Source organism: Heterocephalus glaber, unplaced genomic scaffold, assembly GCF_053883595.1.
Source record: "Heterocephalus glaber isolate CG9 unplaced genomic scaffold, H.glaber_assembly_v1.0 deba00000071, whole genome shotgun sequence".
Classification (NCBI taxonomy): Eukaryota; Metazoa; Chordata; class Mammalia; order Rodentia; family Bathyergidae; genus Heterocephalus; species Heterocephalus glaber.
In genome coordinates, this window is record NW_028258137.1 from 35,267,102 (window position 1) to 35,293,376 (window position 26,275).

At 57.2% G+C, this 26,275-nt stretch overlaps 1 protein-coding gene across 13 annotated transcripts in view; it reads right to left on the reverse strand.

Annotated features, from left to right (window-relative positions):
* The window catches only part of Adcy7 (adenylate cyclase 7), a 65,569-nt gene that overhangs the window by 19,880 nt on the left and 19,414 nt on the right, over positions 1-26,275 (reverse strand). For 11 of the 13 annotated variants that reach the window (XR_002396144.2, XM_021260933.2, XM_087206735.1 and 8 more), the window contains 14 exons: positions 14,565-14,915; positions 12,784-12,987; positions 11,785-11,946; positions 10,968-11,117; positions 10,057-10,205; positions 9,160-9,271; positions 6,296-6,423; positions 5,006-5,164; positions 4,678-4,810; positions 2,255-2,446; positions 1,995-2,029; positions 1,525-1,608; positions 1,307-1,379; positions 283-380 (listed from right to left, as the gene is read on the reverse strand). Coding sequence is in view for 12 of the 13 variants with exons in the window: in XM_021260933.2 (XP_021116592.1) it covers positions 283-380; positions 1,307-1,379; positions 1,525-1,608; positions 1,995-2,029; positions 2,255-2,446; positions 4,678-4,810; positions 5,006-5,164; positions 6,296-6,423; positions 9,160-9,271; positions 10,057-10,205; positions 10,968-11,117; positions 11,785-11,946; positions 12,784-12,987; positions 14,565-14,735 (1,850 nt within the window). In the remaining variant the exon portion in view is untranslated. Of the gene's footprint in view, positions 1-282; positions 381-1,306; positions 1,380-1,524; positions 1,609-1,994; positions 2,030-2,254; positions 2,447-4,677; positions 4,811-5,005; positions 5,165-6,295; positions 6,424-9,159; positions 9,272-10,056; positions 10,206-10,967; positions 11,118-11,784; positions 11,947-12,783; positions 12,988-14,564; positions 14,916-24,334; positions 24,935-26,275 lie in introns of those variants that run through there. The other 2 variants (XM_087206738.1, XM_021260939.2) reach the window with 2 other exon arrangements.

Genomic DNA, 26,275 nt, shown 5'->3' on the forward strand with positions numbered 1-26,275 from the left:
ATGGTTGTCCTTGACAGGGAGCCTCATTTTCCCCACCAAAGTCTACCCTGAAAGGACTCCAAATGCCCAAGGCCAGAGTTGCCAACTACAATACCTGCAGGGTGCAGGGGTAGCAAGTGACTTAGAAGTGAGGGACATGGTGGGGGCAGGATAAGCACATTCTATTACAGGTAAGGGTTGGCAGCTCCAGATGTGGGGTCACAGCCTCTGCTCCAGCTGCAGGGATGCCAGGGTCTAAAGTTTCTGAACCCAGTGGGCCACCATCCTTCCCCACCCACTCACCTAGGCATCAGCAGGATGTGGACAAACAGGATGCAGAGGAAGACAAGGCTGGCACAGGCAAAGTCATAGCGGGCCCGGGGGATGGCTGCCAGGCGGTACTGGGGGCAACATGACTGTGAGGGCCACTTGCTGAGCCCCTTTCAGCCCCTAGACTCAAGTTCATCACCTTGAAAAACACTTCGAACCCCTCCTTGAGCTCTGTGCGATGTCACATTTAGTGACTTCCATTCATCTGCATTTGCAGTTCCTTTTTCAGGTTGAGAAGCCAGCCCCCCGCCCTTCCTACACCTAATCTGGGTACTGACTTTATTTCTAAGGTCCCTGAAGAGCTCTTGACCCCACGAACAGGAGCCAAGTGTGAGCTCCTGGTGCTGTCAGTCAGTCTGACCTCACCCTAAACCAGGTGGTAAGGCTGGGCCTGAGTCCCTGACCAGCAGGTGAGGGACCCCATGTGGCCCCAGCCCCATGAGGGCCCCTGCCACAGGTCAGGTTCAGGGGGTGTCCGAGGCTAGCAGGACCACCGGGCACATTTGCTGGTGACCTCCCCAGGGGGGCCCCCGTGGAGAAGGACACTTCCCTCCGATCCTGGCCACCCTCAGGCCATTCTGAGGCTAAGGACAGCGCAGGCCCCTGTCAGGTGAGGGCTGAATTACATAGGTGGTCATGTGTGCCACACAGTCACATGGAATGGAGAGCATGCTGCTACAGCAGACGGGACAGTCAGAAGCTCCTGCCAAGGCTGAGGCCAGACTTGGGGTTTTCCTCATTGGGAGGCCCATGCTGGCAGCCTGCAGCACTCAGGGGTCTCATCCACTGAGACTCCATCCTTTGATAGAACAAACGTCTTCCAAACCATGGGGCAGATCCCGGTGAGGGCTCCGGGTCAGGGAGTGAGGCCGACAGGACAGAGACCTGAGCAGGGGCTGCGCTGTACCTGCCCACCCCCCAGAGCCAGCTACAGAAAGTTCCCTCCCCTCCCTTCCCCTGGCTGCCCTAGGACTCACACCCCCTGCCCAGCCCTCACCTCATGCTCAAAGCCCTTCTCCAGGAAGATGGGCCCAAAGGTGTAGAAGTCGTCCGACTTGGAGCAGCAGGGCCTGGAGGGCAGCAGTGTGAGGCAGGGACCCAAGTCAGTGGCCACCCCAGAGAGAGGCTGCCAGGGAAGGGGAGGAGCCTTGTGGGCCACCAGGCTGAAGACACAAGGTGGGCCTGCTGGTGTAGGGCGGTTGTCTGGGGCCTCACCGTGTGGAGCTGAGACCCTCAATGGCTGACAGCATCTCATCATCGTAGGAGTCATCCTCTGAACGCCCTTTGGGGGACGTGCTCCTGGAAACAGACACCCTGACTATGTCATCCTAGGTAGCCTCATCTGCTCACTCAGAGGGCATGTGGATGGGGTGACTCCCTGTGGGCTTACCAGGATGCAGGGACACGGCTGGGGGTTCCATGAGGCCCAGAGAGGGCAATCGCCAGAGGACAGACTCCCGACCCCCAGTCCCAGGGTTGGCAGACACCCCAGGGGCCCCACCCACCAGCCCCACTGGCCTTGCCCCAGCAGAGGAGGGCCCCTAGAAGTGCTGGGCCCCGGAAATGCCCTGCCCTGAGACATGGTCTCGTCCCAGGTGGTCAGGGCCATCTGCCTGGAGGAGGTGACCACAGCAGAACTTAGGTGGGCAGAGCACGGCTGGACAGGGGAGGGGTGGCACACGCACCTGTCGGGGGTCCTGTGGCGCCGCAGAGGAATGGCCTGGAAGTAAAGAGAGGAGAGGAGATGCTGACCCTGTGGTTCCTCACAGCCTGGGTTTGTTGCCTAAAGCCGACCTAGCTCCCTAGAGCATCTCCTATTGTCTCCTCTTCTTCAAAAGCCCAGAGGGAGGTAGAGCAGAGTGCACCCATTTTACAGCCACATTGAAGCTCCTCCGCCCCCTTCTCAGGGCCCCCACCCAACCCTCTGAGTCTCAGGGGCACCTACCTTGGGTCTCCGCCCGTTGGGAACAGGGGTCTCACTACTGCTCACACTCTCGCGGTGGTTGAGGTGCGCAAAGGGCCGTGCGGCACCCCAGGACTCAAGGTAGCGGGTCATGCGCACTGAAGCCCGCATCTTCAGGGCTGCATCCCCTTTGGGCTTGGGGAGGTGCTGGCTGGGTGGTGGCGGCTGCTGGCTCTATGGGCAGACAGAGACACCAGTCTGTGCCACCTGCCCCCTCTGCCCATCCCTCTGGCTCTCCACAAAATGTAACCCTGCTAAAGCAGGGCCAGGGCCAGGCTGAGGGGAACCCCAGCTTATTCCCTGTCCCTGCCTGAGTTGGGAAGAGGCTGCTGGTCACACAGTCTGGTGCCCCACCCCAGAGCCTGTTCTGTCTGCCCAGGGAAGGGATGAGTTCAGGTCCCCACCCTAAGGCCCACTCGCCCTAAGGCTCTGGGAACAGTCGCCCTGGAGGCTGAAGGCCCACAGCCCCTCTCACGAGGCACCTCCCAGGGAAGCATCCTGCCCACCAGCCCACTTGTGGCCAGCACGTGCTCCCTCTTTCCTGTGGGGAGCAGTGAGGGTGAGGAGCAGCGCTGGCCTGCCTGGCCTTCCCAGAGCTCTCGAATGGCCCCCAAACCGTGCACCTGCCAGCCGAAGCACCATGCCAGGGACTCAGTGGCTTGGCCAGGCCATGAGTAAGGGGCCACCCTGCCTCCTCTTCTAGTGCCACTGAGCCCAAACTCCCATTGAAATGGCACCTGGGGTTTCCCCAAGCAAACCTGGAAAGGGGAGGGAGAGAAAGACCCCGGGCCAAGGGAGGTGAGCCTGGGCCACCCTGAGCTCCCCACCCACATTCCAAACATTCTGCCCTCCAGGAGTCCTAGGCCCTGGGCCCTGCCAGCACCCACAGAAAAAAACACCTAAGCCACAAGCACTAGCCAAGACAAAATAGCAACTTTCCCGGAAACGTCCAGCCTCCTTTTGGGATTGAAACACTTAAACCTTCAGCCCCAGGGAACAATGTGGAACTCAGCCTTGGTGAGGGTCCCAGGGTCAGAGGAAGAAGGTGCTGGGTCTGGGGTGGGTACATTTCTCTGCTGCCCCTTCCACTGCTGCCAGCACTGCCTACAAAGCCACAGTGGGTCAAGTTTAATGTCACTGAAACTCCCGTTTGAGCATCAGAGCTAATCTCCAGCCCCTGAGAAATAACCCTAAGTGTGTACTAAAGACCAGCAAATCTGAATCAAACTCACCTGTTTAGAACAGGTATGGCAATGGCGGGGGGCCACAGAGGGTTGGCACTGCCCATGGGTGCCCAAGGCAGCCAGGCTCACAGGATGACCACACCCACTGCGGCCACATGGAGCTGGGGGACAACCTCCATGTCCTCCGGGGGCTGCTTCTATACAGCACATTAGGGGCCCAGCTCCCACTTCTACTTCCCTAAACTCTCCACAAATGGAGACAAACTCCCCACCTGGTCCCCTCCAGGGGGATGTACTGGGGGGCAAGGGAGACTACAACAGGCCCTTCACACCTATTCAGTTTGCAACTATGTGAATGAATAGAGGAAGGTTGTTAGCCCATGGCTGTGGTTGGGCTTGGAGCTGTCTGCAGCTGCCTTTTCGAGATAAGCTCTGCTTCTCATCTCAAAGCCACCTGAGCAGCCACTCCATGCCAATCACCCTTCTGGACACATTCTGGGCATATGGCTGCAGGCCGGGGAGGGGGAGCTCATGGTGACAATAAACACAGAAAAAGGTAAATAAACAGGACCCTTTGGGGCCTCGGTGCAGTGAAGTCAAGACACCAGGAAGGTTTCCCAATGCTAACCCTACCTGAATGTGACACAGTAGGGGTCCTGGGGACATCAGCAGTATAAGGCCAGAGAAGGAGGGCTGAGTCAGGGAGTGGATGCTGGGGAGACTCACAAACTGCCCCTCCAAACAGGGCAGGAGAGAGGGGGAGATGGAGGGGGGGCAACATTCCTGAGCCCCCTCCAGGGATGGTTCATGGAGCAGCTGGCCCCCTCGACCAGAAACCCCTGCCTGTGCAGGTTGGGTGGGCAGCAGACAGACCCAACCCGCCTGGAGCCATCGGGAGAGGCCTGAGACCCCTGGGCCAGGCAGAGACACAAGTCAGGGCCAGGGACCCCAGAGCTTCCTGTTCAGGACCCGCTCCTAGTGATTCCCTGCCCTCATCAGTTTTTTTCAAAGCACGTTTGGAAAATCAGGGAATGTGGCATGCCCAGGAAAATAAAGCAGTGACTGCTACCGACAGAGGGCCCGAGATGGGACTGCTACCATGGTGGAGCTGACCTGGGTTCATGCTCTTCCTCGGGCGGGTGGCACTGTCCTTGCTGACCCCACTCCCTGGACTGCCCAGCCCTGCCCAGCCCCTCACCCTGCTGCCTCTGAGCCTCGTACCCGGGGGTCGATGACCAGGTAGGTCCGGATGTTCATTTCTTTCAGGTAGGGGTCCCGCTGCTGGCCCTGCCCGTCTTCCACCTCGTAGGCCTTGTCCAGGTGGCTCAGTGTCGCCTCTGTGATGTGTACCCGGCTGGAGGGGGTCACACACAGCGGTAGGGCCCAGAGAGGGCCGGCACCCAGCTGGGGATGCACAGCAGACAGGGACAAGCAGGCCCGAACCCTGGGCTGGCTCCCCGCACTGTCCCCTGCTGCCACAGCTGACCAGCCCTCACCCCTCAGCCCAGAGCCAGGCCCTGGCCTCTGACCCCACCCCACCATGCCTTACCCAGGGACTCCAGCTGCCTCCATCCTGTTGGCCAGGGACACATCGTGGGACCACACGTCGTACTGCCACTTGCGCAGCCCGATGACCCCACACAGAACGTTCCCCGAGTGGATGCCAACGCGCATGCTGATGTCCACGCCTGTGGCCTCCCGCACCTGCCTGGGGCAGAGTGGTGTAGTCACTCCACCCTAGCTGGACCCCAGGGCGGCCCACACTCAGGGACAGGTGGAGGTCCCAGGAATGGAGGCATGGAGGATGGGCAGCCTGGTAAAGCCACCTCCTCAGCGGGCACTGAGCATCTGTCTGTAAGAATGACAAATGACATGGCCACCTCCAGGCTCAAGAGCTGAGCAGGAAGGAGCAGGACCCAGTGCTCTGGTCATGGTAGCTCATGTCCATGGGCCTGTAAATCCATTCCTGGTGTCCCCACCTGGCAGCCCTGCTGGGTCTGAAAAGGCTGTTGGGGTGCACAGAGGGCCTGGGCACCACCTGGTACAAAGCAAAGACAAAAGACAGGCCCTGGGGTGCCCTGGACATCACTGGCATCACTAGGCAAAAGGAGCTCCAAATTAGAACTTCTGGGGGTTAAAGAGACCCCGAACATGAGCACCTCTGAATCCTGCTGACAGCACGTGAGGGGCAGGACACAGCTGGCACATGTCCACCAACAGAACTGGGATGGGTTGGAGCCAGAGAGCAAAAGCGCATCTGCACAAGGTTCGGGCATGCTCCCAAGGTCACACAGAGGTCACACAGGCAGTGGTGCTAAGCCAGGCCAGGACCAGCACTGACTCCATAGTGGTGACTCTCCCAGCAGCACAGGCCACTCTGGTGAGGCTTTGGGAGGTTTGGGGGACACCTGGGAGCCACAGGCAGCCCTACCATGCCCAAGTCACCTGGCCTCTGCCAGCTTGGCCCGAGACATCCTTCCCACAGAGCCCAGAGGACCTGGTGGGGAGAGGAGACCTGCAGGAAGGAGCCCAGGATCTCCCTGCAGCCTGAGTGCCAGTCCCTGACTCATGGAGCTTCTCCTGGGAGCATCTGACTCCAGAGGTCCTCCTGCTGCCTGCCCGGAGCCCCCTTCATGCTACTGCTAAGACTCAGTCCTGGGAGGGACAGTACAGAGCTTGCCATTCTCACATCGCCAGCTCTGAGCTTCTGAGATCTGAGGCTGGAGCCCCAGAAGGGGGCAGAGCAAGAGGGCCACAGAGCAGAGTTCGCTGAGGGACCCAAGCCAACCCCCTCCCAGCCTCCAGTGCATTCCCACCTGCCCATGGCTCTTGCACCTACTTAATGGCCTCGCATATGTCCAGCCCCATTTTCACACAGTTCCGGGCGTGGGTGGGCAGGGACACGGGCAAGCCCGACACACAGTAGTAGCAGTCGCCCAGGATCTTGATCCGCATGCACTCGTTGGCCTGCAAGCGAGAGGCCTGTTGGTGGGGAGTCTGAGGCCGCGCAGGCCAGTGAGGCACCCTCTCACCACCCACCAGCAGCTGCTTCTGAGCCTGGCAGGACTGGGGCCCCAGGGACACTGGGGGAACCCCAACCAAGCATCCAGGGGTGAGCGCAAGTGTTCATAAGGGCCTGTGCTCTATTTTATCGGGCCTTGTCTGAGTACCCACTCTGTACCTGGTGCTGGGCCAGGCAGTGAGAGAGCAGCAAATGAGACCAATGTGAAACCCTCAGTTGTGAGGCACACATGGTGGAAGGAGGCTGGGGTGGTGCCGAATACTAAGAGGAAGTGAAGCTTGGAGGGAGAGGAAGTGCCCAGGAGGCCAGAGGCTGCTTTCAGAAGGGAACATCTGAGCAAAGACCCAAAGGAGTGGAGTAAGCCTTGCCAGAGCCTGGAGGAAGGGCATTCCAGGCACATGCAAAGGCCCTGAGCCCAGCAAATTGTCTGAGACAACCAGACAGCCAGAGTGAGGGAGGAGAAGAGGTAGCAGGTACCCTAAACCAGAGTCAGCAAGTGTCAAATTCAGCCTAGAGATGGCCATGCTGCTAGGCTTTGGGGAGTGGAAACTGAGTAGAAAGGAGGGAGAGCCAGAGAAGGGAGAGGCTGCATCCTTATGAGAAAAAACCCAAGGAGCCCAGCAGTGCTGATTTAGGACCAGTCTAGAGGCTCCAGCCTCCAGTGTGCCCCATTCCCAGCCCTCAGCAAGGGGCGCCACCTGTATCCTGGCCTTGTGGGTGAAGTTTGAGGGACTCTGAGGAGCCTCATGCAGATATGAGTCATTGACTTGCAGTGCTGCTACGCCTGCTCATTGACCCTGGTCCCCAAGCCCTAGCAGCAGCCTTGCCCTCTGCCCTGACCCCCTAGTGCCCTCTTGCAGGGTGGCTCATCTGTCCCAGGTCTGGGCCCTGGCCTGTGCTCAGCCTCCCCTGGTCTGAGGCTGTCTGGTGTCACTGACCCAGCACCCTGGAAGGCACAGCCTTCCCTCAGTGTGTCTCTGCACCTGCCCAGCCCATGAATAGCCCTGTGGGAAGCCCTGCTATACTGTGCCAGATTGCACATGTTCTGGTGCTGGCCCTGGCTGGCACATGATGGGCACAGCGGCTTTAGTAGAGAGTAGGTGTCAGAGAGGAACTGGATGCCCAGCATGTCCCCTGACATCCTCTCAGGAAGACACACCCCCAGGCCTACCCACAACCCTCAAGGACTTAGGGGAGACCGCTTTCCCAAGTGGCTCCTCCACAAGCTGACTGGCCCTCAGTGTTCCTAACAGCTGGAAGTTGGAGGGCAGGGTCCCAAGGCCCTGGGCAGAGGTGGGTGTTCCGGAATCTGATCACTGACAGGAGAAAAGGCTGTGGTCTCCCTGCCTGTCTCTACCCGGAAACTGGATACCCAACCAGGAGGCTGCTCTTGCCAAGTTTCTCTTCCCCATAGGAACAATGGAGCCATGACTGGGGGTCCAGCGGGGGAGGCAGGGCTGTGCCCAAGCAGGTGAGGACAGGTCTGTGGACTTGTCAGGAAAAAGCCAGCTGTGACCTGAAACTCCACTCCCTGCCTCACATATGGCCCAATCTCTGGGTCCTCCCACCTGCTGTCTCCGAAGTCACACAGCTCCTGAAGACTAGTCAGGCCTCTGAGCCTCTCGGTCCACAAAGCCCAGGAAAGGACAGTCTCCAGAACACCCCTGGCCAGTGGTATCCTATACTGTTTGGTTACCCCTGTGATGGGGAGCTCACCCCCATAAGGAGAGCCCACTCCTGGTGAGGCAGTCTCGCCCAGGACTGAACATCTCTGACCATGAAAAAATTCATCACAAGGTGGGGCCCGAGCTTTGTCCCATCAAGTTCTGGACAGCTGACTCTCCCCAGTCACTCGGGGCTCCTAGAAACTGAGATGGGTGTGGGTACCAGCATTGGTGTTTCAGCTTTCCAGGCGATTCACATATGCAGCCAGGAGAGGGAGCCACTGTCTTAAACCCACCCTACTTGGCAGCCACTGCTTTGAGGAAGCCTGGCCTGACCACCTGCAGCTGGGCTAGATGCTCCCCGGACTCCCAGCCCCTGAAGTTCCATGAGCAACCTAAGGGCAGGCCCAGGCTCACAGGCGCCAGGTCTCTGGCCACTTGGTAAATTAATGAAAATCCCTCCTTGCCCAGTGCCCCATCCTGCCTGGTACCTGCCATGCTCCTCAGTATCCTGGGGACAAGTCATGCTCCTCAGCTCAGCCATTGTGCCGTGTCCCCGTCCCCTGAATACCTGGCTCCAAGTCACTCCGTGGCACACAGAGCTTTCTTTCCACATGCGGTTCCCCACCCAGAACACCATTCCCTGCACTCTTCGGATCTCTGTTTTAGGTTTCTCAAATTCTGCTGTACACAGGTTTCACCTAGCATCTTGTAAAAAGCAGGTTCTGGGTGAGGTGGAGCACCTGCAGCCCTCATGGCTCCCGGGTGAGACTTTGCATAGGGAGGAGGGAGCCACCTCCTACAGGAGCTGAGAGCCCTGTCTGAGCTCCTGAGCCCCAAGCAGCCCTCAGACACAAGCTGCAGCCTCCCTGCCAGCCTCACATGGTGTGTGGGGGACAGGATTCTGGCTGCCTGGGCCACTGCACAACCCCACCTCTGCCTCGGGGATGCTAAAACTCAGCCAAGGGCCCCATTTGCCCCCAGTGCTGTGGCAAAGGTGGCACCACCCAGGCTCACCTTGGCGATCTGGTCAAACTTGCCGAAGAGCTCATTCAGCACTACCACCAGCTCCTTGGGGGAGCAGTCGCTGGCCAGCTGCGTGAAGCCCACGATGTCTGCGTAGAGGATGCTAGGGGCAGGCCAGGGTCAGCGCCAGGGTCCTGTGAGGCTCAGCCAGCCTTGGGCCCCCCTCAGCCTCCACAGGGACAGGAGAGATGCCCCAGCCACAAGGACAAAGCAAGTTGCAGAGGCCTCTCGTGACAGCAGGATGGAGTCAACCCTGGCAGCAGCAGGCCCATCACTGCCGATATGGGCAGGGGACAGATCTGGATCCTGCTCTCTTCCTGTACCCGGATGTTTGCCCTATGCAAAACCAGAACTAAAGTCCCCAGTCAGATACTAGGCCTGCTTTCTCAGGCCTACAGGATACCCATTCTACAGATGGGCAGACTGAGGCTCCAGAAGGAGACCAGTAACTCCCACCACATCTCTCTGCCCTGCAGCCTGCACCTCCAGGCTGGTCTGCTGCCCAGAGAGACAGCAGTGTGGCATTAACTTCAGACTCATGCAGACATCTGAGCGTGGAGGTGCTCATGGCACTCATGCCTGGACTAACTCAGCTCAGTGCACTCATAGGACACTCTGCACCCTTCTAATCAGCCCAGGGTAAGGGCAGGACTGGGAGCTTCACCTCCTTTTTGAGGGATAAGGGATCTTTCCCACCACTAGCTTGATTCTCTTATATCAGAACCTGATCTGATCGTACCCCTGGGGAGGCAGAGAGGTGACTGAGCCCCAGGGAGGGACCCCTACCTCCCAGCCCTATGTGGACTGGGGCCTAAACCTTCCAAAGAGCAGCGGGGCTGCCTGGCCAGGCTGGGGAGTGGTAGCCCCACTCCAGGGGACACCATGTACCTGACATTCTGGTGCCGCTTGACATAGAGGCTGTGGAAGTTGTTGTCAGGCATGTAGCGGCGGTCCCCGCCCTCCTTGAGTCGCTCAATGATGGCCAGCTTCATGCCCATGGAGATGTGGGCTGGCAGCACTGACAGCAGCAGGTTCTCCTGGGTACAGGTGGGCAGACCATTAAGGGGACCGGCAGAGTGGTGTCAGACAGGGTGGTGTCAAGCGCCAGGCTGGCCTACCTGGCCTCTGTTCTCCCTGCCCACCTTCCAGGTCTGCCCACATTGCTGGCTCATTTCTCTGCTGGCTTATGTCCAGCATTAACCCAGCTGGGTATACAGCTTCTCGTGTCTGTAAGAGCCCCCAGGAGTGGGACCCATGAGGGTCCATCCATGCATGCTGTTATGGCTTAGATTTTAAATCTTCCCCAAAGTCTCATGTGTCCCAAGGTGGAGCTTTCAGAAGGTAATTGGACCTTGGGGATGCTATTCTCATCAGTGGATTAATCTACTACTAAGCTCATAGCTCATTGTGCTGTTAGAAGGCAGAGCCTGTGTGGAAGCAGGGCCTGAGTAGAGGAAATGTGTCCCTAGGGGTTTGGAGTGTATCTCCCTCTCTCTGGCTCTTCCTACTCTCTCTGCTTCCTGGCCTCCATGAGGAGAGCAGCTTTGCTCCACCATGCCCTTCCACCATGCCATTTCTGCCTTGAATTCAAATAAACACGAACTGAACCCTCTGAAATCATGAGCCAAATAAATCTCTTCCTTTAGGTTATATGTGTGTTAGGTATTTTGTCCCAGCCGTGGGAAATTGACTAAGACAGACCTCATGTACCAAGAGCTCTACAAGCAGTTGATGTCTCCTGGGAGGCAAGAAGACTGGGCAGGGGCCAGGCATGGCTACAGGGGGAGTGGGGTTCTCACCTGCTGGCGCTTCTCAATACGCAGCTTCTTACGGATCTGGATGCACTTGACCGTGTAGGTGAAGAGGTCCCGGGAGGCATCCTGCATCTGGTGCTTGTGAAAAGCACCTGTCAAGTTCCCACACAGGAGGATGGTAGCATTGGCCAGCAGCTGAGGGTAGGCAAGGGCAGGGTATTCAGCCTGGCATGTCCACCCCACCCTGGCCCCAGCCCCTTGGCAAATGGGGACAGGTTCCCTTCCCATTCCTTGACTCCTAACCCATGCAGGTTGGTACTTCTCCTGGGACAGGCAGAGAAACTGAGGTCCAGACAGGGGCTGGTCTGCTCATGAGTCTCCGTGACCACAGGACCAGGCCTAGGCCCTGAGTCCACTGGGCACCTGTCTTGTCCAGTAGGGCTTGGGCATTGGAGGCCAGACACTTCCAAGGAGGTAGAAGCAGCCACCTCAGAGCCAACACCAGTCACAGGAGGAGGAAGGCAGACTGGCTGCCCATGATAAGAGGCATGGAATCCTCTCAGACATCTCCATGTTCCCACTGACCGCGAGCAAAAGTTCACTCAACATACAGGCACAAGATATGGTGCCCAGGGCCATGCCCTCAGCCCATCAAGTCAGGACCTCAGGGAGACTAAGAGGCAGCCCCACCCCCCATATGGGCACCCTGGGCCAGCAGCAGGGGTCAGGGCCCACCTCAGGCAGGTCCCCAGCAGACTTGGAGGAAGTCCAGCCCAGCCTATCTGCAAGCTTAGTCCTCAGGTCTTCAGGTTCTAATCACTCTGACCACCCACCCCACCCTGGCCCTCAGCCTGCTGCTCACCTGCAGCCCTACCCCAACGCTGGGCACAGCGAAGCCACCCATGAGGGTGCCAAACACCACAAGGTGGGAGACAGTGGAGACCACACCCACAGCGATGGCCACCTGCATGCTGAAGGGCAGTAGCGTGTACACCACGAAGACCACAAACAGGAAGAAGGGTACCTGGAGAGGGCACATCAGGAGCCAGGGGTTGGCCACACTGCTTGGGCCTGGACACATCCCAGGATGGAGCTGACAGCAGGCCCCACAGCCTCTGGTCTCCTGGGGACAGCTCTCTTGGGGCCCTCTGTCTTTGGGCAGCCCATTACCTCTGTTCCCTTATGGCCAGACACAGCGGCAGACACAGTGAGCACAAAGGCCCATCCTGCACTGGTCCTCATTTCCTACATGCTGTCTATGGTGGGACTCTGTGACCTGGGCACCCCCATGCCCTGGCAGGCCCTGCACCCACCCTTCCTGGCCTTCAGCTATAGGGTTTCATGAGTCTTGCCCTACTCAGCCATAGGAGTGGCTCACAGACCAGGGCCACAGCACACTACTACTAGGCCCAGCCAAGCCGGGGACCCAAACTGGGTGAGAGGGAGCTCTCTCTTTCAGCTAGGGGTGGGTAACCCAGTGAAGAGCAGCCTGGGGGCTACTGTAGCCACCACTCCCCCGACCTAGGCAGCTGTTTACCCCAGGACGAACCAGCAGAGGAAAGCAGAGCCGGGAGTAATCAGGTCCGGCTACCCTGTGGGGCCCCAAGTCACTTCCTGGGCCCTTCCTGGCACAGGAGCTACTTGGTGCCTGTTATCCTGAGCTGGAGCTCCGTTCACTGTGAACAAGCGGTGGTCCCTCCAAATGCTATGGCCAGACCTCCAAGTGGACGCTCTTCCCACCCCAGCCCCATCAGCACAGAGAGCTGGGGACAGAAGCAGTCTGGGGTCTGTCCTAGTCACAGCCCAAAGCACCTGGTGCAGGCAGCAGCTGAAATATGGAGGCTCCCACCCACCCAGTTACCTGTGCCCACGCACAGGCCGCCCTCCTCCAGGCGCTCCAGGCCAGCACGTAGCCTAGTGTCACCAGGCAGGCCCAGGTGAGCAGCGCTGAGGCCCGGAGCCACCGCCGGACCAGGCACTCAACGTACACCAGCACATAGAGACCCACGAACACAGCCAGTGTCACAAACACCGTGCCCAGGACAGCCTGGTTCTCCGAGGGGTCCTGGCAGAACAAAGAGACACAGAAATCCTTTATGATCCTCCTGCTTCAGCTCCCTGAGTAACAGGATGACCGGTGTGTGCCACTGCTCCTAGCTGCACCTGACTCTTCAAGAATAAACAGAGAAGCCGGATGTGGTGGCACATGCCTGTCATCTGGGAGACTGAGACAGGAGGACTGCAAGTTCCAGCTCAGCCTGGACAACTCAGAGACTTAGCAACTTAGTGAGACCCTGTCTCAAAATAGAAAATAGAAAAGGAGGAGGTGGCCCAGGGCAAAGGCCATGGGCTCAGTTCTCAGTACTGAAAAAAAACACACAAAAAAAAACCCCAGCAAGTTCCAATGGATGCAGACAACAGGTTTCCCTCTCATCCTTGTGCTGGGAAGGGGCTGAGGCAAAGGCTCAGAGGAGCCTAAAAGACAGCCGTGCAGCTGGCACTGCACCCAGAGGTCCTGGTGGACAGCAGACCTAAGCTCCATAAGGGAAGAGGCCTGATCCAGGGCAGGCACAGTGGGCACTCAGTAGCCACCTGGGGAGTTACAGGAAGCAAGTGTCCAGTGGCTATAGACACTTAGGTCCAGGCAGCCCCACACAGGTCTCTGATAACACTCCAGCCTCTGATGTCTGCTTCTAGAACTCTCTACATTTACATTCATTAAAAAGAAAATGAGGCTGGGGATTTAGCTTAGTGGTTTCGCTGTCTGCTGCGCAAGCGCAAGGACCAGAGTTCGATCCCCAGTACCCAAAAAAAAAAAAAGAAAATGAAAAATGCAGGCCCCCATACCAGCAACATTTCAAGTGATCAATAGCTGCACACAGTAAGTGTCTAGGTCGGAGATGATGGTGTGGTGTCTGCTTGGGGGGCTGTAAGCAGGATTCGTGTGCCTGTGGTCTCAAATATTCAAGAGGCCGAGGCAGGAGGATTATTTGAGCCCAGGAGTGTGGGCTCAGCCTGGGCAACAGAGCAAGACATGTTCTCTCTTTAAAAAAAAAAAAAAAAAAAAAAGGACTCAAGTATGGTACCTCATGTCCGTAATCACAATATTCTGAGAAGCTGAGGCAGGAGGATTCCAAGTCTAGGCTGGGCAACTTAGCAAGACCCCATCTCAAAATAAAATATTGTTAAAAGAAAGGCTAAGGAGGTAGCTCAGTGTGAAGGCTCTGGGTTCAATCCCCTGTATCACTTACATACACACACATACACACAAAAGGGAAGAGGAAGAGGAGGAGGAGAACTGATACTGATCCATAGCCAGACTGGGCAAGGAGCTCAGGCTTTGCTTAACAGTGTCTGTCATGACCCCAGAAGTGAGGGAAGAGATCTGTCCACCACCCCTGATCCAGGTCTTCAGAAGGATCAAATGTGATGGTGGAGAAGATGGGGGTAATTAATTTGGCCCAATAAGTGTAGTATCTAAAGCCACCCCAGACTTCAAAATTCAACTCAAATTAGCCTGTCTTCCACCAGCCCACGCACTGTGGGTCACATTCACTGAGGAGGAAACAGAAGCTTCGAGAAGATAACAGTGGCCCATGGTCTCGTGAGCACAGGGCACCCATGCTGCTGCCCACCACTCACCCCGTGGCTGAAGGCGATGGCAATGAGTGCCACACAGGCGGCAATGGCCACCACAAGGAGCAGGAGCAGCAGCGGCCCGTGCTGGCTGGTGAGGCGGTACTTCTCATAGAGCGCGGCCTGGTCCGGGCCCTCCTCGCCCTCATTGAGGAAGTAGCGCCCCTTGGCCGGCATCCTCCACCGCTGGCGCTCTTCTCCCGCAGCCTGGGGGCATCTGCCGGGCGGCACTGTCCTCTGTGGGCCTAGGCCTCTGGCTGGAGAGCCCGGGCCTGCAGCTCCATGGACAACACTAGGCCCGCTCACTGTGCCGTTGGAGTCCAGATCAGGCTGACCAGACTCTTGGGGTCCTCAGCTCTGGGGAGACAAAGAAGAACCGGGATTTGACCTCACAGGTCACACCACCAAAGGGCTAGATTGGGGGAGAGTGGGGCTGAGCTGAAGCCTTCCTAGAACTGCTCTATCCAACACTGTAGCCTCCAGCCACATGTGGTATTTACAAGTGAATTCAAATTAATCAAAAGTAAAACAGAGAGCTGGATGTGGCGGCACATGCCTGAAATCCCACCACTCAGAAGACTGAAACAGGAGGACCATTGCAAATTTGAGGCCAGCCTGAACTTAATAATGAGACCCTATATCAAAACACCAAATAAATAAATAAATAAATAAATAAATAAATAAATAAATAAATAAATAAATAAATAAATGTAAAAGTAAAACAGAAAATCCAATCCCTCGGTCACACACTATTCAAGGGCTCCTAGGCTACAAGTGGCTGGTGACTATTCTCGTGGGTGGTACAGACATGCAGCACTGGTATCACTGCAGAAACCCAAACAAAACAGCAGTGCTCTGGAAGTCAGTCACTTCCACGTGTGGGTCACTGACCCACCCGGATGCATTTTGCGCCTGGTGTAAGACTCAAATTCCCTGCTTTTCTAAGCGGACATCTCATCCCAGCAGTGTTTAATGAACCAACCATCCCCTGCCCACAGAGTTTCAGCAGAGCTGCCTTGGCCATAAATCAGATGAGTGTGGTATTTGGGGCCTGTTTCCAGGCCCCACTCTGTTTCCGTGGTCCCTGTGCAAATATCACACTTCCCAGTTTCTGGGGCTTTCTAGTGAGTCTGTGCCCTCTGTCCAGAGGATTCCAAACTGCAAACCTGGGAGCCCTGGGGCTTGGGAACTGCCCCAGGTCCCAGGCTAGACAGAGTGACAGAGAGGCACAGGCCCCAGCCTCATGCCCACTGTAACCAGGGCATTCCCTACATCTGTGTTATGTGCAGCTTCCTCATGAGACTGCTTTTTCTTAACAGGGCCCCTGACACAAATTTAAGGAGTCTGCAAACACTGCCCCACAGGAAAGGAAGCAGAGTCTCAAGAGGGGACAGAATGAACCTTTTGTGGTGATGTTGAGAGCACACTCCAGGGTTGCAGTGCTCCACCAGATGGGCTCTCTGCCCACACCTTCCCTTCATTAGTGCAGTCATCAATTCATTGAAACCATACCTAAGGCCTGCCAGCCCAGCTACCTGTGTGCCAGGCAGGCTCACTTTCTTCCTGGGCTCCCAGGCCCCAAAGGGAGAAAGTTATGCAAAAATGTGCAGTCCCTAGGCTCAGCAACAGGGCCAGGGGAAGCTGCCCTGCTTCCAGTAGGAGCTTTATGTTAAGGGAACAACCCGCTATCCAGCACCTGCCATACTCCAGGCCCGGCTGGGGCTGGAACCAGGACAGGGCAGATGGCAGAGGGCTGGCAGGGCTCAGGACAGTCCAAAGGCACAAACAGGCAGCCACCTGCAGAAGCTTCAAAGGAAGGCTGGTCCAGAGGAGGGACGGTGCCAGGCGAGCCCAAAGCTCCCAAGGCAAAAGCAGGATGCCCAGAGCCCCATCAGTGGCTGCTGAGGTCCCTGGGGCTGCAGTAGATGTAGGAGCCATGTCAGGCTCCACCTGCCCTGGGCCCTCACCACAGACTGAGGAACTAACAGGCCAAGCTCATCACTAGAGGTGGAGAGAGGCTGTCTGCCAGGTCCCAGGCTACTTTATGCCTGGGCAGGAGTCCACAGATTTGCCACCCATTTAACCAGGGCAACCCTTTGGGGTCAGGCCAAGGGCTGCCAAAGTGCCCAGTTTAGACAAGTTACAAATCTAATATCTACTTGAAATAATGATTTTTAAATGTTGGCAGATAATTTAAAATTTCTAAGTGGTACAGCCCACTAGTCTGCGCCCTCTAAACCTAAATGAGTAAGTATTCCACAGGGAGTACGGGCTGAGCCCCCACTGTGTATGGTCAGCCCTGCCTAGGTATGCCCAATCCAGGGAGCCCCTACCATAGCTGTCTGCAGGATTGAGAGCAGCAGCTCCTGTCATACATTCACACTCAACTTCATAACCTGTGGAAGCCAACTCAACTGAGCCTAGAGAGGCAGAGTGGCTCACCCAAAGTCACATAGCCAGAGCAGAAGTGGAAGGGCTGAGATTTGAACCCCGGTCTGTCTGCTCCCAAATCACAGCTCCTCACCAGGCTTCCCCACTGACATCCCAGGGAAGCCAGCCAGATGCTAAGAGTGCATAAACAGCAACACCGCCAGCCCCTCTGGCCTGGGGCCAAACCCTAGTGCACTGGACCACCAGGCTGGGAACCCAAAGCCCAGAGGGACAACTCTCCCCAGCTGCTCCACCCTCCAGGTAAAGCCTCAGAATGCAGCCTGAAGCTGGTGCATAAACACACACTGACCCCACGTGCTCACCCCGTGCCACCTCAAACCCAGGATGCTGGCCTGTCTTCCAGGTGCACAGAGCGAGGTTGCTGGCACTCAGGCCATGGGAGCCCAGGCCTGGTAACCACTGCTCTCAGGATCTAATTAGGTCACTTCCTGGGCAATGGGCAGGAAGGCAGAGGCACAGTGGGTAGCCCTGGGTACAGGAATCCAGCCTTCCAGGGACCATGTCCAGCTCCCAGGATGAGCCAAGCTGAGCGAGGCAGGGCTGGAGCTGGGGCTGGGAGAAGACTCAGGAGTCACAGCCACGGCAGAGCCACAGGTCCGCTCCTCTCACAAGCCGCCCAGAAGCCAGACCCAGAGGCAGCCGCTGCAAAGAAGGTTTCAAGGTTCCTCTGTCCAATCACCTGCTCCTCTGCCAGTCATTGAGGCAGCTGGCAACTGAGGAGGGCCCCCTGAGGCCCTGGATGCAGGAACCCCTGTACCGATCTCTACACATGACCTGAGCCTCAGCTCGCACACCTCAGCAGCAGGGCGCTCATCACCTCTCTGGGCAGGCTCCTCCCTTCCTGGGCACCTCTTCTGGCTAGAAGTCCTCCCTTTGGTCCAGCCAAGCCTTGCCTCCCTGCCCCCCACAATGGTTCTGTCTGAACTCTAAAACCACTTGGGCAAATCAGGGCCCCTTGACCTGGGGGGAGTGTGCTCCCACAAGCCCTGTCATTCGTACCTCATGACCACCCTGTCCCCAGAGCAGGGCAGCAGCCCCATTTTATAGAGGAGGGGGCCCCACCATGGTCCAGGTTGAGGAGGTTGTCCTCCACTCCCACTGGCATCTCTTGGTCCCTGGTTCAGAGGTCACTGCCTCCGGTGGCTGTTCACAGTCCCTCAGTCACACCAGTGAGAACCCTCTGGACATTTGCCACCCAGGGAAGGAGCTGCTGGCAGGCCCTGAACCACCCCAAGGAGAGAGCCCACTTGAAAAGGAAGCCAGTGTGGAGAAGCGGAGAAAGATGGAGGTTGACAGCATCATGGGGGTGGGGTACAGTACTGGGAACTAAAGCCAAGGCCTCTGCACTGAGCTATCTCCCCAGTTTCCAGCCATCTTCTTTTTCTTTCCTTTTTTTATGTAAGTACTGGGGATTGAACCCAGGTACTCTATCGATGAGGTATATCTCCAATCCTTTATTTTTTGAGACAGAGTCTCACTAAGTCATTAAGTTAACTAAGCTGATCTGGAACTTGAAATCCTCTGGCCTCAGTCTCCCAGAAGGCTGGGATTACAGATGTGTGCCAACACGCTCAGCTAAGGGACTATGGATGCCCCTCTCAGCTAGACCCAGTTTGAGTGTCTGTCACTTGCAATGAAGACTCTGGTGCATGTTGGGCTTGCAGACCAGTTTGTTAGGTCCAGAAAGCACTCATGTGCTCCACCCCTCCTGGGTCCAGAGTCAAGGGGAGGGTTCCACTTGGCCCAGAGTCAGAGTGGCCCTGAGGACACAGCCCATCTTGGTTGAGAGCTACTCCGGGAGGGGACACTGTCCCCCCACCCCACTCACACTATCACTGCCACCCAGGCACAGCCAGACTGTAGAAGACCTGCGGAGTGGGGAAGCCAGACCCAGGGCTGCAGGTGTCAGGGTCCAGTGGCCTCCAGAGACTCGGCCCTGGAGGAGGACCCCAGGATCCCAGAGGCCTGCTTGGATGTAAAGGAACATCACCAGGCAACCTCGGGGACTCTGGGCTCGGGCCACATGCCTGGCACTGTGCTTCTTTCAGTCTGCACACCTCCATGAGCACAGGACTGCTGCTCCCACTTCACAGACAGAGGCACAGAGAGGTTCAGTGACTGCTTATGCCAACACAGCTAGGAAAAGACACAGCTAGGAAAAGCCTTCCTCCTGCCCATGACCCTCAAGGTGCCAACACCCAGAAAACCCATCACAGCTCAAAAGGCCAGCTCTTCCTAACCTCTCCCCACAAGGCCCAGGACGGGGGCTGGTGTGGGGGGGTTGCCAAGTCGACCTCATCAGAGGATAGGGCTGCTGCTCTGCTCTGCAGGAGCAAGTCAGGCAGCAGGATTCGAGAGGCCTGCTCAGGAAGCCCTGTGAGCCGCCCGTATCTCTCTCCCCTCCACCTCCCAGGCAGGACTGTGTTCTCCCCACCAGACACACACTGGATGGAGCAGGGATCCCAGCTGAGGAACTGCTGGAGGCTGGGCCTGGGGTGCAGGGAAGACCCCTCCTTGATGGAACTGACCTGTGGCATCCCTAGGCCCACCTTGTTCTTGAGGGAGCATTAGACACCCCCGCTGTCACAGGCGCATACAGGTGCCCACTTCCTCAGCCCAACTGCACTAGCAGGAACCCCAGCCTGGCTTACTCTGGCTGAGCTCAGCAGGACCTGGAGGGACCCAGGCCTGGGCCCTGGTGGCCTCAGAAATGGGAAGTGGGGGCCCTGGGGTGTGAGGAGCAGGCAGGGCTATGGAGAGGAGAGAGAGGCCCCATCGGGACCCTGGGCGTCCAGGCAATCACCCTGTGGCAGCTAAAAGCCACACGCTCACTCGCCTCCCTGGCCTACTCAACCTCTTGGCTCCTGGGCTCCTGAGACAGGGAGGGAGGGGGCCAACAAGCAGATTCTCCCTCACTTCACTGAGGGAGACTCACGCCAGCATCATCTCCCCAGGACATCCTGAGCTCTGTGCAGGTCCAGCCAGCAGCTGGTCTGCCCAGCACAGCCCAGGCCTAACCCAAGTGGGCACTGGAAACCTCAGAGACTGAGGGTCCTCTGCCCTTTTGCCTGCTGTCCCGAGAGCCCTGTGGGCCTCAGGCCTCTGCAAGCCTGTTACATTGGTGCTGGGCCTCACTCCCCACACCTTCTCTCCCAGGCATGTCCCTGTTCTGAGCCTTCCCTGCCTCAAACTGCCACAGCGCTGGTTCTGGCAGATGCTTGGGACAGTTCTCAAGCAGGAGGGCAGGAAAGCAAGCCGGACCAGTCAGGGAACAGCCAGGGTACAGAGAGGGTGGCCGCCGGGGCAGAGGATGAGTGCAGAAGGGGGGTGCCCCAGAGCAGGGGCTGTGCCTGCGGTACCCCCTTTTCCCAGGCACACAGGCACCCAGGTTGAAGGTCTGTCCCTCTCCAGCTCTGTGCCACCAGCCTGGCCCTGTTTCCTCACAGGTCAAGTCGGGTACTGTGACCACATGGTAGCCAAAACCAGGATGGAAAACAGGCCAAACTGTGGGGACAGAGCAGCAAGTGAGCCCGGAAGAAAGGCTCAGGACCCAGGGCCGGGCAGGGCCCAAGCTGGGGAGAGGGGTAGGGCAGGACCTTCCCACCCGATCCTCATCTCCTGAAGACAGCCTGCAGAGCCACCAGGCAGGGCAAAGCTGACACCCCACAATGCCGTGCAACCCCAGTCACCTCAGTATGATCCCCAGGCTGATTCCACCTTGGGGACCACAGTCCTGGTCCAGAGACCTGAACATGAGTCATCAACCTACTCTGTGACTGAGCAAGCCCCTGGCCTGAACTGGCCTCAGTTTCCCCTCTTGCAGCCCTCTAAGGTCTAGCTTAGGATTGGGCTGGGGGTAGAGACTGAGTCATTTAATGAGCATGAGGGACTTAGGACAAGCTGAGGTGGCAGGGCCAATCCTAGGAGCAAATGGGGTTGGTCCTTACACCTGAATCCTCCCTTCTACTTCCTCCCTGAGGGAAGCATGACCCAGTCAGTCTGTCCTTTAAATGCAGATGGGACAAAGCTGGCCTGGCCATCTCGAGTCAGAGGCAATGAGGCTGCTGTGCTGCGTCAGCAGGAGTCAGTCATTCACTCAGGCACCTGCCCCGTCCCTTCGGAAGGGGTACACAGACACCTCCTGGGTGCCAGGCTCCAGACCAGGCAGAGACCTCAATGCCTTCCCCTCACCATTGTCGCTAGGACTCTGCACACAGAGAGTGTCCTGGCAACAGTGCTTGTAGACAGACTAACCAATCAACCAGGTTCTCCTTCCTGCTGGAAAGAACACCCACGTTTTCCCCCACTCTTCCCCTAATTCCACCATTCGTGATTCACAGGCCGTCCTCAGCAGGCTCCCCCTTTAGAATGGAAACACTCTCACGCCCATGCTGAGCAGATTTCTGGTCCCTTTCCCTTGAAGCACAGGAAGGGGAAGTTCACCAGCCTCCCGTGGCCTCCCGGGATGGCCACTGACTTCACACTTTGCCCAGGGCGACACCCAGACGGTGGGCCAAGGATGACAGTAGAGACCCATTTCCCTAGGAACCGGGAGGCCAGGAAGGGCGGGCATTGAGCCTTAACTCCTGGCCTGGGAGCTGCCGATGAAAAGGAAGGCACAGTTCGGAAGACAGCGAGCCAGCCGAAGCCGTCCAGGATGAACGCCAAAGACCGCCAGAGAGCACACCACATAAGGACGCCCACGGAGTAGACCCAAACGCCCTGAAGAAAAGACTGATAAATTCAATCATGTGAAGAAATGAAATTTACTACAGGGTAAAACAACAAAAGCATAATCAAAAAACAAATGGAAGATAAGGGAAACATACATGTAGCCCATATCATAAGGAGCTACTAATCTCTCTCCTATGCAAATAAAGGACCTGTGACCCAGTAGGAAAATGGGCGACAGGATGGGTAGAAAGCTCACAGAAGAGGCAATTCAAATGTTTTTTCAACTTTTGGAAAGAGGATGTTTTTACCCCACAATGAGAAAGAGCAAATTAAAACTACCATAACAAAACATTTATACTTATTTGGTTGGCAAAGATCAATGCCTTTCATAAATCTGTGTTGGAAACAGGCACTCCAACAGACAGGAATATGAATTTGCATGACTCCTGGGGAGGGCAGGTTAGTAATATCTAACAAAGTCACTAATGTACACGTTCCTTTTGACTTTGCAGATGTACTTCAAGTAACTTATCCTAAAGCACTCTCAGTGTGTGCAGTGAGACATAACATGATTCATGGCATCATTATTTATAATAGAAGATGACTGAAAACAATCCATCTACCAGTCAGAAGCTCAAGAAATAAATTACAATTCATCCTCATGGTGGAATACTATGCAGCTGTGAAAAGTGTGTGCAGCAGCCTGAAACTGATGGTTTTCACAGGGCATCTTACAGAAAATCCACACAGCCACAGTAATGCCTGGCACAGATGAGGATTGAGGCAGGACACAGAAAAACCAAACCCTGATTTTACAGAGTGGCTAAATCTCACTTCTCATTTTCAGTCTCTATTCCTATTTCTACTCTCCTATGGCTTGTGCAATTTTAAAAATTCTTAATAGAAAAAAAATGATTCCTAGGTCCAGCTTGTCTAAGTTGCATGACCTTCCCTGTGCCTCAGTCTCCTCTTTTGTAAAAAGGAGAGAGAATTACAGTCAGAGCACACAGGACTCTGAGGGGACCCCGTGGGGTCACAGAGGCAGGGTGCAGAGCCTTCCACGCCCACTGGCAGGACAGAAAGCCTTCCCTGGCCCTCAAGAGGTGCTCTGCCACCCCTCAATCCAGCAGGAAGACACACGGGCAGAAGACCACCCAGGCTCGAGCACTCAGACTCCAGAGTGTGAAGGCCCTGACCCTGACTTCCCAGCAAGGGGACTCACTCTGGGACCCTGATTGACTTGTCCAAAGCTCACTGGATGGGAAGCAGTTGGGCTGGGATTTGAACCCCAGCCTGCCCCACAGTGGGGCCATGAAAGGCCACACACACACACACACACCCTGATCACAGTAGGTGCTAGGCTCCAATTTGCCTCTTCCCGCTTTAAAGATCCCCTGTACACTTTAGCAAATCAAAGCCTCTGACAAGTCCTGCAGGAAAGAAACTGGTAGAATGAAACAGTTAAAACATCCCGGATCTTTGTGGCTCACAGGACCTTTTTGCACCAAATATTCTAATGAGCTTCCTTTAGAAAATGCTGGCTTTGGCGTCTCTGAGCTCTGCCCCGGAGTGTCTTCCCCAAGAAGCCTCCCTGACAGCTAAGGCCCATGGAGAGCCCACTGAGCTGCATTCCGGCCCCGTATCTTCCCCCTTTTCTAACATCTTGGGGAGCTCACTCGGGCTGGCTCACTGCCCACCTCCACCTGACCCCAGTTGGGCTAGAAGGGCACAGGGGGTGGGGGGGCCCAGCTCTGACTGGGGCCTCCCAGGGTGGAAAGAAGGGGGAACAGACCTGGGCTCTGCTGCCTTCCTTTGCCCCAGTTTTCAGGAGTGGGAGCCATCTGAAAATCGCCAGTGCCATGGCATTTCCTGCCTCTCCCACAGCGATGCACAGTAGTGACCCACTGCCTCAGTTTCCCCATCTGTCACAAGCATAGAGCCCTGGGCTGAATGCCAGGAGACTTAAGACACAGCTCTGGTTCTCACCGGCTGTGACTAGGATGACTGTTCACCCTGTCCAGACCTGACCCCTCCAGGATTTCTGAGACCCCTTCCCTGGGGCCCAGTGGAGGTGGTGGACACAGAGAGGTGGGGGAGGGGTGGGGCCATGCAGGGAGCCGAGGCATTTGCCTAGCCTGCCCCTTCCTGTCCCCACGGCCAGCCTGAAGCCACCACCCACCCACAGGTCCCAATTAGGGCCGAATAGCACTATCTGCCCAAGTGCCCAGCCTGAAGTCAAGGAACAGAGACCCCCATCCCCAGAGGCTTCCTGAGGACCCCATCAAGGCCAAGTGGGCATGTGAGGGGCAGAGGGGCATTGCCTCACAGAGCCAGGCTGAGGCCCGGAAGAGCCTTCTGCAGGGGAAGCGGCCCCCACCCCCACCCCCCTACCAACCACACCCCTGGCTTCCGGACCAGCACCCACAGAGGATCACGTGGCACAAAGCTGACCCCTGAGCCCGAGTCCCCCTCAGGATCACATGATCCTTCCTCCCAGAGCCAGGCTCTAGGCCGGGCGCAGGAGGACCCCGTGGTGGACCCTCAGTCCCCAGCAGTCCCAGGTCCCCTGCATCTCCCCTTAGTATCATCCAGCAGGGCTCCCCACACCTGTCTAAAACAGCAAGAACACCAAGCCTAGTCCCTGTTCTCACCCTGGCAGAAAACTTCTCTGGAGCCTCCTGAGGCCTTCCTGGTGGCTGTGTGCCTTGACTGCCTTTGCTTCCCCAAATAAGCCCCACCCTTTCATCTCCAGACTCAGGGCGGCCTAAAAACGCTGCTACTCCCACCTGCACACTCCTCCACCTGGCAACTCCAGCTTGCCCACCAGCGCCTCCTCAGATGCTGCCTCTTCCAGGAAGGCTCCCTATGGGTCTGGCCTTAGGGCTGACTAGGCTTCCTGGGGCCCTTCCCAGCCTTCCCCGTCCCTCCCTGGCTTCGAGGTCCCCCCACCAAAGGCTGAGCTCTCTGGCCACACACTGCCCTGCTTCCTGGACCCTGGGCCGCCTGAGTAGAGAGACACCTGTGGGATACACCAGCACTCAACTAGCACTCAGGGACCACCCCAGTGCCATCTGCCTGAGCTAGGTGTGTCACCTGCCTCTCAGGACTCAGTTTCACGCTGAAACCCCTCACTCCCTCTGTGGCCTACACTAGCAGTGACCTTGCCTCCTAGCTGTAGACCCTTCACAGAACCATGGCCCGTGGAAAGAACCCAGTGCCCCAGGCCTCTGTCCCATTAGCCCAGGCCCCCATTAGAGCAGCGCCGCCAGACTTCAAAGGACTCTGACGCCCTAGCCAGATGGGGCCGTGGGAGACACGTGGGGAGGTCGGGCCAGAGCAGGCAGACAGCAGGCAGGGCCCACCCGCCCACACTCCCTACCACAGAGGCGAGGGGGCAGGAGAGGACCAGGAGCTGGGAAGGACGCCTGAGGGTGGGGGCACCTGCACCAAAGACCTCCGCACACCTCTTTTGCTCAGGCTCAGGTTCAGGGAACCCCTTCCGGTGGTCAGTGTGATGGTGGACAGAGGGACAGAAGCCAAAGGGAGGATGGGCACAGCAGCGACCCAGCTACCAGCAATGGCAGGAGGGAGGGGCTCAAAGCAGGGCCAACAGGCAGGAGGGAGGCTGCTACCTGGGACTGGTGCCCCTTTCCCTTCTCCAGCTTGAGGATGCCTGAAGGGGAAGCCTCACTGGGGACACAAGCCAAGAGGGGCTGGGAGGGCACCGAGACAGGCAGAGGGAGCCACAGGCAAAGGACGGGCAGGGCCAGGAGGGCACCATACCGGTCAAGTGGGCAAGTCAGCAGGCTGGTCCACAGTGTCCAAGGGGGACAAGGAGCAGGGCTGGGAGAGGACAGGCCAGTGCTGGAGGGCTTCAGAGCCAGACAGGGGTTCACACATGATGATGGGGGAGAAAGAACCCAGGATCATCTGGCCTCTTCTCCCAGCACTAGGTCAGCTCTCTGCACCCCATCCTGGCAGCAGGGATAGCAGAGGTTCGTCTCCCAGCCACACATTCCATCTGCGTGCAGAAAGGCCTGTAAAACAGACCTGTCAGTGAAGGCAGCCATGGTGGCAGGGACATCTCTGTCCTAGGTGTCAGGGAAAAAGAGCACCAAGGAGGATGGAGCTCTGGTCCAAGGCTCTCCACCCCACCTCACCACCTAGTTCCTTCCAGAAGGGCTCCCAAGGAGAGCAGGAAATAGGGGCACTTCAGCCAAGTAGGTCTGCACCCAAGGTTGGGCAACACCCCAGCCATGATGCGGTGGGCTGTGAAATGTGTAGGCAGCAGCAGGTAGACCCGGATGCCTATGGCTAGCCAGGGGGTGCCATGCCACCCTCCTGGACAGGACAGAGGACAGAGTCCCACTGCACAGAGAGGGACTGCTGGGATTCCCTCTACACACAGGCTGCAGGGCCACCAGCCACTGCTGACAGCCTCCCAGGCAAAACACTATCTCAGGTGCCTGGGAAGCATTTTTCATGCATCTGAACTTCCCTGTAACCTACCTAGGCACCGATGTCAGACCCATTTTATAGATAAGGAAACTGAGGAGCAGAGAGAGAAAGTGATTAACTTATGCAAGGACACA